Source organism: Colius striatus, chromosome Z, assembly GCF_028858725.1.
Source record: "Colius striatus isolate bColStr4 chromosome Z, bColStr4.1.hap1, whole genome shotgun sequence".
Classification (NCBI taxonomy): domain Eukaryota; kingdom Metazoa; phylum Chordata; class Aves; order Coliiformes; family Coliidae; genus Colius; species Colius striatus.
Window position 1 is genome coordinate 5,305,698 of NC_084790.1, and position 10,716 is coordinate 5,316,413.

Sequence of the window (10,716 nt, forward strand, 5' to 3'; positions counted from 1 at the left end):
CCAAAGGAAAGGAATAGAAGTCAGGAAAGGAAAGAGAGAGAGAGATAACTATAGCATAAATAGGCAGTTTCATGTTGTTGGGATGCTCGTTTCAATAGCTACCTCCAGTACATACAGATAAACCACAACAAAAAAAGGTGGAAAAAACAAAACCAAAAAAAAGTGCACAAATATAATTTCACGTAACTCCTATAGCGTTGAAAGCTATGTTAACCAACCCACCCCCCCACCCCCCTCCCGGAAAGAAGAGAGAGACAGAGAGAAAGATAGAGAGAGAGAGAGAGAATTTCACAGTCATGTTTTACATAAGCTATTGCGTTACACTACCACTAGTTAATAACTGGCAAAAGGCAGGAGAGACCTCCCGATCACTTTTGCATACTGTTCATTGTATCAAAGGATAATCAGGAAAGTGGTGCTTACAGCTATATTGTTTTACAGCAATAAAAGGGTTTTTTTTTTTTTTCTTTCTCTTTTCTATGCATTGTTGTTTTTTTTTTTCCCCACCCCTCCCTTACATTAACTGCCATTAACGTGGGGCTCAGGCGCTCTTCTACCCCAGCAGCGCTTGCCTTTCAGTCCTTAAAAATGCTTTTATTTCTTGTCCGCCTTCTGTGCTTCCCCTTCCTCGTCCACCTCCTGGGCTCTTTCCATTTTCTGTTTTTCCAGTTCTTCCTGCTCGCATTTGCTGCTGGGAAACTTGTCTTTGTTGTTTTCCTTTTTCCATTTCATCCTCCTGTTCTGGAACCAGATTTTGACCTGCCTTTCTGTCAATCCCAGGGCATGTGAGACCTCGATCCTCCGTTTGCGGGTCAGGTAGGGATTAAATAGAAATTCCTTCTCCAGTTCCAGCGTCTGGTAGCGGCTGTAGGTTTGCCTCCCCCTCCTCCGTCCAGCGGCTGCTGGGGAATTGCAAAGGTTGGGTGGAAGAAGGGGAAGAAGAGAAGGAGGTTGAAGGATACATAAACCAGGCTCGGGAGTAGGCAGACACAGGCTCACACCCGCTCACACACACTCACACACACACTCACACACACAAGCACGGGAGGGGGAGGAAGAAAGGACTCGCAGGAGCAAAAGCAGGAAGCAAAGAGGGAGAGGGAAAGGCTTCTGGAGAATATTATACAAGGGAAAATGGTTATAAAGGAAAAGGGTGATGGTGCCGGGGGGCGGGGGGGGGGGGGGTCATCCACCAGCCCACTCTGAGAAGCCCAGCTAAAGCCTGCACTTGCACATTTACTATTACCCGACAACAACAACAACAGAGTCCGGCTCTTTGAGATCTTCCCCCACCCCCCAAAAAGAGAGCTTAAGCCCGGAGAGAGCAAGTAGCAGCACCGAAATCCCAAATCAAACGCAAAACAAAAATGAAGGGGCTTTTTAAGGCTATAAAAGTGCCATAAACTTTAAGGACGCTTCCTTCCACAGAAAGCCCGGCTCGCTCAGCCCCTAGAAGAAAAGGTCTCCTTCAGGGTAATTAAACTATAAAGCAATTTACAAGTGCAAAAGTTTACCCCCATAAAGCAGTAAAATACAGTCACTGGGGAAGAAAAAGGGAGTGAAAGCAAGCAAGCAAGGAAGAAGGGCAGAAAGAAAGAGAGAGGGCTACTTTCTGGGCTCAGGCAATGTCTCCTGGCTGTCCTTCCCATCTCGCCTCACCTTGCGGTCGCATCCAGGGGAAAAGCTGGGTCGGAGAAGGGCTCTGCTCCGAGCTCTCCGCCTCTTCTCCAAGGCCGCTGGCAGCAAGCTTGCAGTCCGTGTACTGCACCAAGTCCGACTCCTGGGCGCTGAAGAGGCTCTGCCTTTGCAAGGGGTCGTAGCCATAGAAGTTGCTGGGGTCCCCATGGCACGCCACGGCACAGGGATTCTGTTGGTAAGGGGAGCTGGAGAGTGAGGATGCTCCGTGGTAGAACTCCTGGATTTGAGTCGGGTGCTGGAAGGTGCCCCCCGTGCTGGGTCCGTACACCACCGTGGGTCTGCCCCCAAGATCCTGAGCGAACCCACAGTCATAGTAATTGGGACGCAAGGAGTCTCCGGTTTTGTATTTGGAGAAGAGTGAGTTGACAAAATAAGAGCTCATTTTAATTTAAATAAGAGTATTTGTTTGGAGGAGGAAGAAAAAATTAAGGGAAAAAAAAAAAGGCAACCAAAGCAGACCACGGGAATCTATTAGCAAAAAAAGAAAGCGCTAAGATGCTAAGCAACGACAGTTTGTGATTTCCAGGAATATAAAAGGAGGATATAATCAAAACTCTAAGCCTGCATGATATTGAATTCTTTCCTCCCCCCCACCCCTAAAAAAAAAAAAAAATCGCCACTTAAAGAGTTCTCGCTTTACATTTCCAAGAAGAGATGCCAGTTCATAAACAGTTTTCAGTGATTTACTTCAGCGCAAATGAGTTGTTTCATATTTTGCAGTGTCTTTTCATGATCATTTGCATCTATTACCAAAACCTCATCCTATTGGCTTCTCCTTACTCCACACGGACTCTGCACCGCATGATTGTGAAAGGAAGAGTGTGAGAGAATAAAGAAGGGAAAGCAAGCGAGGGGGAGCGAGAGAGGGAGAGGGAGCGAGCGAGAGGGAGAGAGAGGGAGCGAGAGGGGAAGGGAGAAGGAGGTGGGGTGAATATACGGATTAAATATGTTTAACTACCTACATTAATGAGATACCGCTCGCCTCACAACAAATCACATACCTAGACCACCCAAAAGATTGATTTTTGGGGAGTGTTGGAAAATTAAAGAGGAGCGCTTGCAGTCGTTAATTTCAAAATTTTAACGAGGCAGTTTTAGCCTTTTTAAATGTCAGGGTCGCTTTGGAAAACTGTAAAAGAACACGATTTAATTGCTACCAGTTTTAAAAGGTCCTATAAATGTAATTGGTATTTTAATACAAGTTATCAAATCATACAGCTTCTTACCCTAAACATATTTTAAAACAAACGAGGTAGTCATATTTAACATTTTAATGATCAATTTCCTTATTATTGATAAAGGTTTAACTATCACATGAAGGGAATTGCATTTGTAATAGCCCCAAAAAAGGCTGTAAACTGTTTAACAAACTATAAAACGCCATAAAGCCGGTGATGTTGTTGTTGTTTATACCGCACTACATAAAAGCCGTTAGGATTTTACGAGTTCGTTCCTCTACTGCTATAAACCAGAGGTTTCGATTGGACCCGTCCGCATTACAGCGAGATGTTGAGGTGTCAATATTGAATTAAAATGATTATAGTTTTTCATATATAACATTGACTTTTTGTGTCTCTCCCGCAGCCCCCTCCCTGCCTCCTCCCCCGCCGAGGACTTGCTCAAGATGTGCTGGGGGATGATGGAGAACTCAAAGTATTGTCTCGCTTATCACATCCAGAACAGAACCCTCATGGTCAGTAACTGATGGCTGTTCCCTACCTCACCCCCTACCCAATAACTTCCATTTTTTGTTGTTGGGCTTTTTTTTGGGTTCTTTTTTTTTTTTTTTTTTTGCATGAGACTTCTAATGAAAACTGGGGAGAAGAGGGGGTGGGGTAAAGGAGAGAGGCGAGAGGCTTTCTATTTTATTGGCATTTGATAACAACGGAGCAAACTTACCCCTAAGATGCCAACGCTGCGATTTTCCACCATCTAAACACACAGGGGGTAGATTTTGAAATTCATTTATCGCAGTCAGCAAATATTACCAAGGCATATTTCAGCTAATAACGACACCAAACCCTTCAGCCCAAAGGCTGCCCCAGCCTGCCCAACATCCACGAAGCCCTCTAAGTACCTGACGATGCCAGATCTGTTTTCCAGTCTTTCAAAGGAGCTAAATAAACTCTTTAAACCTCTATTTTGAGTTCTTTTCCCCATTTTTGCCCTGGTTAGATTTCATTGCATCCCTCTGTGTGGGTTAGAAACGAGAAAGGTGAAGATGGTTTCACTCGTGCCTGCCTTGGACTGACAGACAAATTTCGAACACCACAACAAGGAAAAGAGAGAAAAGTTCAAATGTTTCAGTTAGTCTGTCTAGCCGTGGCTTTGGTAAGAAAAATACTTAGATTAAAATTGGCTGTGGGAATAGGCAGGGAATTAAGAAAGAGAGAAAGAGAGAGAGGGAAAGAAAACCAAGATAGTAACGGAATGAAACTTTAAACCCATCCTTAGAGAAATAATTTAAGTAAATACGTTTCCTTTATTCTGTGTGGGGATCATTTCAGTCGAGTCTAAGAGCCTTTTCAAGTAATTATTGTTTTTGGAGTACTTGCAGTGGTATAATTAAGGCTTTTTCCCCCCTTAAAGACAAGCTAACATTTTATTTTTCTCAACACTTTTATTGTCGATTGAGCAGATTTTGGTTTCATCTTTGAACATAAAACCCCAGAAATGGTGCACACAAGTAAATAGAGTTTTGCAGCCTGGCGTGGGGATGCTCAGTACTCGAGTTTTCAAGAAAGAAAGAAAGAAACAAACAAAAAAGAAACGACTAAAGTATTTTTAGAAAACAAGCTTTCTTCTTCTTTGTGCCTTTGTAGGCGCGCTCCCATCTATTGAAGTTTGGAAAGTTAAAAACAGTAGGATTTTCCCTTCATACATGGACCCATAAAAGGCGGGAGCAAAGTTTTTCTTGGAAGTTAACATTTTTATCAAGTGCAGTAGGATTTTATGGTCACGATGTGATGGTAACTCACCAATGCACCAGGAATCAATGGCTGATCTTAAATCATTCCTTTACTGTACTCAGATTCCTGATGAAAGGAAAATGTTTCTATTATAAGAAAAAACAAACGGGGATGTATGTGCGTGTGTGTCTCTCAGAGAGAGAAGATAATTTATAAATACCCAGCGGAGGAAAGATTTATTAGGAATTCTTTTTTGGTTTTTTTTAAGAAAAAAAAGAACCGTAACCTCTTTCCTAGGTAAACCTTAACTTTTGTCCAACTCTGCCTTTTGCTGAATGCACAAGGACGGGATTTTTCTGTATTTCTTCCATTTGTTTACACTTGTATTTCTTTTTATAGCATTTGAACAGAGATTTGAGATGTTGAAACTTTGCCTCTCAAAACATCACATCCTCTTCTGTTGGATTTCAGTTTAATTTCTTACATTCTTCCCCAGAAAGCTGCTGATGGGGAAACGGGTGTATTTGCTGGAGTTACTTTGGAGAAGCACATATTAAGAAAATTCCTCGTTGTAACGATTAGAAAGAAAACCTATAATGAAATGTTTGTCACCATTCCTTTCTATTTTGTTTGTAGCTGAATGTCTGGAACGTCAGAATCATTTTCGTCTTGTAATTTGGAAGAAATAAAGACCAAAATAAGCATGAACTAATGGAGTTGAAAGTTAACGTTTTCTTTTTTTGCTACTGCATCAGTGGAATATTTATATGTCTCGCAAAACGTGGTAAGCTGACAGCGTTTCGTTTAATTTGCTATACTGTGGCATTTTAAAATATTTCCAAGTATGTTATGGGAAGATCTCCGACAAAGACCCGTCGCATTACAAAAGGAAGGAGTAACTATGCCAAAAAAGACAGGTTCAACTTCTAAAAAGGAGATACTGAGCGGTTTTCGGCGATGGCTAGGAACCTCAAACATATCACATAAAGAGCTGAGAAAGCACAGAGCATTCTAACGGTTAAGGAAAAAAAGAAAAAATAAAAGCCAGGGGGAAAAAATGTCCTCATTCTCTCTTTCTCCCCCAAACCTGGGAACCCCTCTCTTTTTCCATCCTGCAAACGTAAATCTTCACTTTGGGGATAATTAAGCTGTCCTCCCACCTCAACCCAAACCAACAGAAGACAAAATCCGATAGGGTTTTTTTTCTCCCCTTTAAATGAACAATTAAGAGATGCATGTCCCACCTCTCACCGCATCCCATCAGAGTCTCCAGATTAACTCTTTCTTAATTTTTTTTTTACCTCACATAATTTACCCTGGCAGAGGAAGGGGGGAAAAAATACAGTAACCTATAAAATCGGCAAAATAGCTATAATTAACCCTACATCTTATGCCTCGGGATTATTCATGCTCGCCATCAAACAGTCCGGTTGCTGCCGCTAATCAAATCAAGGTGTTTGCGCGGAGTCCCGCGGACCCAGCGCAGCCCACGCGCGTCTAACGTGGAGCAAGGGCGCCACCTCGCGGCGTCGCGCGGAGCTGCAGCCTGCGCCGGGGGGTGCCGGGAGAGGGGTGGTCTTGAGGGGACAGAGATTTCGGGTGGGAGGGAGCAGAAAAAAAAAAGGGCTCTGACTTGGACCCGGGGCAATAAAAACAGCCAAAAGTGAGGGGGGAGGAAAAAGAAGGGGAAAAAAGTAAAACCGTGTTGTTCTTCCTTGCCCCGCAGCGCTGCGGCTTTACATGGGGAAAACTCCACCATCCAGTCACTCTACCCGGCAATAAAAGAGGCAAAATGGTTTTGCTTTTGAAAACCGCTATTGTTTCAAATTCCGAGACTAAACAATTGGTCATTCTGCTCTGGAGGGGGAAGGCCAGAGCTGTAAAGCGATCAAGAGCCCAGACGTCTCGCCAGAACTTCGAGTGTGTGGGGTGCCTCTGGGTGTGTGTGGGGGAGTGTTGTTGCGGTGTGGATGGTTCAGTATTCTGGCAGCCTGGGATTGCTTTAAAGGAAAAAGGGGGGGGGAAAAGGAAAAGAAGAAGGGGAAAAAAAGAAGTAGGGGGGGAAAAAAAAGAACAAAGAGAATCATCCAAGAGCGCTGGTTTTTCACGGCATCTGCAAGAGAAGAATAAATTAGCAGAAGTCCCTCCCTACCTTTTCTCTCCCTCTCTTCTCCCCCCTCCTCTTATTTTTTAACTACCCCCTCCCTTAGGGAAAAAAAAAAAAGAAAAAAATGGGGAGAGAACTTTGTATGTGACTAAAGCAGAAGTAAGATCTTTTACACGTTGAGTTTCCATACATTCCCAAGTCGTTGTAGTAATTTAGGAGTTCCTGAAAGTTTTCTTGCACTGTTTGCTTTACAGCCGTTTAGTTCCTTAACCTTCAGAAATTTATACCCTATAAAGTTTTATAGCGGTCATATTCTTTTATTGCAGCACACTGCACTGAATTTTCCTTTTTTTTTTTATGACAAGTTACTTCCCTTTCTCTCTCTTCCCTCAGTAAGCTCCAAATATCTTTCTTCGTCTTTTGTTTTCTTTTCAGAGCTGCTCCAAAGAAAGAATTTTTTTAAGAAGTGAAATATTGCCCTTTAGAGTGTCCATTATGTTAAAAATTAGTGGAAGGAGATTCTCGGTTATATTTCTCACTACCTGTTTCCTGGCTGAGCAGGTCTTGGGGTTTGTTTGTTTTTTAAATATAGAGATAGAAACACTTTCCAAATGCTTGTATTTCTTCACGAGCAATAAAATGTCAAACGAATTTAGAGATAGGATTATCGGAACCTCTCCTTGAGCCCTAGGAGAGAGGAACCGCGTGTCAAATCCGAGGTGATGCCGAGGAGGGAGAGCAAGGAGGGGATTCCCCTGTTTGTTTTGGGTTTCCAATTTTTCTTAAACGTATTTTTCTTTGGACTATAGGAGAATCAACCAAAGGAAGTCAAATGAAGCCAGTCCACTCCGCACCTTTACTTCTGGTCCCCTAAGGCTGAGGCGGCAATGCGGAGATTAAACCCTCAAAAACAAACAAATAAACAATCCAACAAACACATAACCACCGGGAAATGTAACCAGAGAGTAAACGATCACCGATTCATAAATAAATAATTAAAAAAGGGAAGATTTGGAAACGCAGCAAGTTTGAGTGGGACCAAGGAAGCACTTGCTACACCGGCCAGGAATTCTTTCCATTTATCTCTGGGTGCTTTTTTTCTTTTTTTCTTTTTTTCTTTTTTTCTTTTTTTCTTTTTTTCTTTTTTTCTTTTTTTCTTTTTTCTTTTTTTCTTTTTTTCTTTTTTTCTTTTTTTCTTTTTTTCTTTTTTTCTTTTTTTCTTTTTTTCTTTTTTTTTTTTAACTTAGGCAAAAATTGATTCTTATAATACACTTAACGAGCCACTAAAGAACGCAGGAAAACACAATGAAAATATTTCTGAAGTTTTAGATGAAGCAGTATAACACAATGACATGTAGGTGCTGTTGTTCTAAAATCGATTTTTATTCTGGAGCATTAAACATCTCTGGAAAATACATCCGGTCTGGTGCTACAGAAGACAGTTTTTTTCCAACATTTTTTAAGTAAACATATTTCCTAATAAAATGAACTAACATTTTAAAATCTATTTTAAAAGAACCTTATATTGTCATCTTAAAAATATCCGCTCTTTACCACAATTCTAAGGAAAGTGAAAAACATTGCTAAATCCTAGTGCCGATGGGTTGCAAACATCAATTAAGTCACGGAGACGTTTCTGAAAAAATAGAGTAAGGAGGATTTAGGCAAGTCCATACTCGTTTCGAGATAGGAGGAATATACTGATTGAGCATGAAACAGATGTGAAATTCATCCATCCTTGAGAAGAACCAAATAAAACTTTTCGGCTCCCCATCTCTAACACTTCTAAATCACCTAAATAATATTTTTCGACACATTTCAGTTTGTTTCTTTTAAAATAAATCCAGATTTAGAGAAATCCTACTGTCACCAACTTTTTTTTTTTTCCCCAGATCAAAATATCCCTGAAACTGTTTTTAAAAATAGGTTTCGAGGGAGGATATGTGAGACTTTAACACGGGGTGAAGTTTAGTTACATTTCACTCCCTCTGGCAACAGAACAGTTAAATTTTGAAGCCCCCAAGGAGCTACTTTATGATGGAAAGTTTTACAGGAGAAAGTTTAGGCATGAAAAAAAATCCCCACACCAACAAAAAAAATACAAAAACCTCTCAGCTTTCTGAGGAATTATCTTAAACACTTAAGGTCTGGTTTCTTATCGAGTGGAAGATTTGCTCTACCCCTTTCCAGGGGAACTGAAGTGCTGCACGAGGCGCAACTACGTGCTGCTTATCTCGGGATCATTGGTGGGGGGGGGCGGAGGGGGAAAGAAGAGAAAAAAAAAAGGGGAACCTTTCCAAAAACGCCAATCTGCCTATCACTTCTTCCCAGAGCAACCTCTGCTCAGCAGATAACAGTGGTTCTCCAAAAACGTGACGCTAAGGATGCACAAGTTGGTCGCCTCTGAAAGTAGATTTGTGATAATTCGTTCAGACATGCAGCACAAATGAATTTATTTTCTCTATTTTTTCCCCACCTTATTAAAACAAACCACCTTATTATCCCCTTGTTCCTAGAAAGCCTCCTGGCACCTAAATGCACAAATTTGCACACGAAGAAAATGAGAGAGGTTTATTTCGATATTTTCCATCCACTATCAACTGCAGGACTCTTCGCATACTTAAAAAGCCACAATAGAAACAGAAAACGAGCTTCAACAGTCACAGAACACAACCACAAACACATTTTACAATACCTACCATATAATCAACTGGTACTAAATCCCCCTGGTCTCCCCTCCCGCCCCCCCCACCCCCACCCCCCCCTCCCTTCCCAAAACAAAGTTAAGTCTTACAGAGATAAAGGGAAACCAGCCCCTCACGGCCCGGTTGGAGAAACCTCCAGCGGATCTGTCAGATGAGAAATCAGCTCCAGCCGGCATGCCATGAGACCGACAAGGTCTATATTTGTTACTCTAATCTTCTTCGGGTTGAGGATGAGGATGGGACGGGGACGGGAGAGGGGGGGAGAAGATGCAGCGTGGAACCGACGCATCCCTCGGTGCCACCCGGGGGACGAGGTTCCTTCCCCGGGGACATGGCGACTCCTGGCCTGGCACTGGGCCCCGGAGAAAAGCGGGTGGCAATGGGAAAACATGCCGGGAGCTCGTTTCAGGCGAAAAAAAATCCCCAGAAAACAACCCCACCCCAACGAAATCTCATCGACATTCAAGTATTAGAAGCATCTCAGCAAACAGGAGGGGAAGAAATACAGCCAGGCTGGGGTTGGCACTTTATCTCTGCAGCAGCCTACTGCTTTAGGAAAAGTCAATTCACAATAAATTATAAATATGCTAGCACTAAGAACACAACCTTCCCCTCCCTTATAGCTCTACTAAGGTAGTTTTTTTTTTAACTAGAAAATCCCATTCTTCCTCTCCTCTAAAAGTTAGGAATAAGTTGGCAGGGGTTCTTCCGTCCCCTTTTCTCCTAAATAATTTACAATGCGGCTCTGAGAGTGCCCCCCACACACTCTCTCGCCTCCCTCCCTGTCTTTTCTCCTCTTCCAAGTAACCCAGTATAAAACTACCAAATCAGACGTTTGCCTGTAAAGATCCTACTAAACTTTCAGGTCAAAGTCAGATATCTGCCATGGCACGATTCAATGAAAAAAATCCTGCATACTAAACAAACTATTAAAAAAAGGGAAAAAAAAGAGGGGGGTGGAGGAGGGCGGAAAGAAACCCAGCGCAGTTGGGCTGTCATGAACCGACTACCCCGGTATAAAGTTGGCGAATTGAAAATGATTTGTAGGGTGCAATTAAACGCAAGCCTTACGAATGTGTCTGTCTTGCGGTAGTTTAATTAAATCGTCTGGTTCCTTAGCCACCTCAACGTGTGAGTGTGCGTGTCTATGTGCCGGGGTGTCGTTGAATGTTATAGAGAATCATTGTCCTTACGTGGATAAAGAAAAGACAGCGACGTTTGGTGGGGGCCTGGGCCAGGGTTGTTTGTGGCCAGTGGTGTTTGCCGTCTTACTTTCCACGGAGAAAATGCAAGCAGA

General features: G+C 42.4%; 1 protein-coding gene and 1 long non-coding RNA gene across 3 annotated transcripts; one reads left to right on the top strand and one right to left on the bottom strand.

The window, feature by feature from the left end:
* Nucleotides 1-253: 253 nt before the first annotated feature.
* LOC104556518 (homeobox protein Hox-B8) lies at nucleotides 254-2,080 on the bottom strand. Of its 2 annotated transcripts, none has more exons than XM_010200416.2 (2): nucleotides 1,660-2,080; nucleotides 254-899 (listed from the first exon to the last, which is right to left on the bottom strand). In XM_010200416.2, the coding sequence occupies exons 1-2, from the start codon at nucleotides 2,078-2,080 to the stop codon at nucleotides 595-597; spliced, it is 726 nt and encodes a 241-aa protein (XP_010198718.1). In that variant the 3' UTR covers nucleotides 254-594. The 2 variants fall into 2 exon arrangements, with proteins under 2 accessions (XP_010198718.1, XP_010198717.1); XM_010200415.2 differs by having other exon boundaries at nucleotides 254-902.
* LOC133628748 (uncharacterized) lies at nucleotides 598-5,319 on the top strand. The gene is made up of 3 exons (XR_009820819.1): nucleotides 598-816; nucleotides 3,283-3,391; nucleotides 5,244-5,319. It is a non-coding gene; the product is annotated as an uncharacterized LOC133628748 (long non-coding RNA).
* Nucleotides 5,320-10,716: the final 5,397 nt, after the last annotated feature.

Bases quoted from the DNA above. Each gene is read 5' to 3' on its own strand.
- LOC104556518 (XM_010200415.2), bottom strand. From the start codon at position 2,080: ATGAGCTCTTATTTTGTCAACTCACTCTTCTCCAAATACAAAACCGGA. The intron at 903-1,659 runs GTGAGGCGAGAT...GCAATTCCCCAG, and splicing joins CCCCTGGATGCGACCGCAAG to CAGCCGCTGGACGGAGGAGG.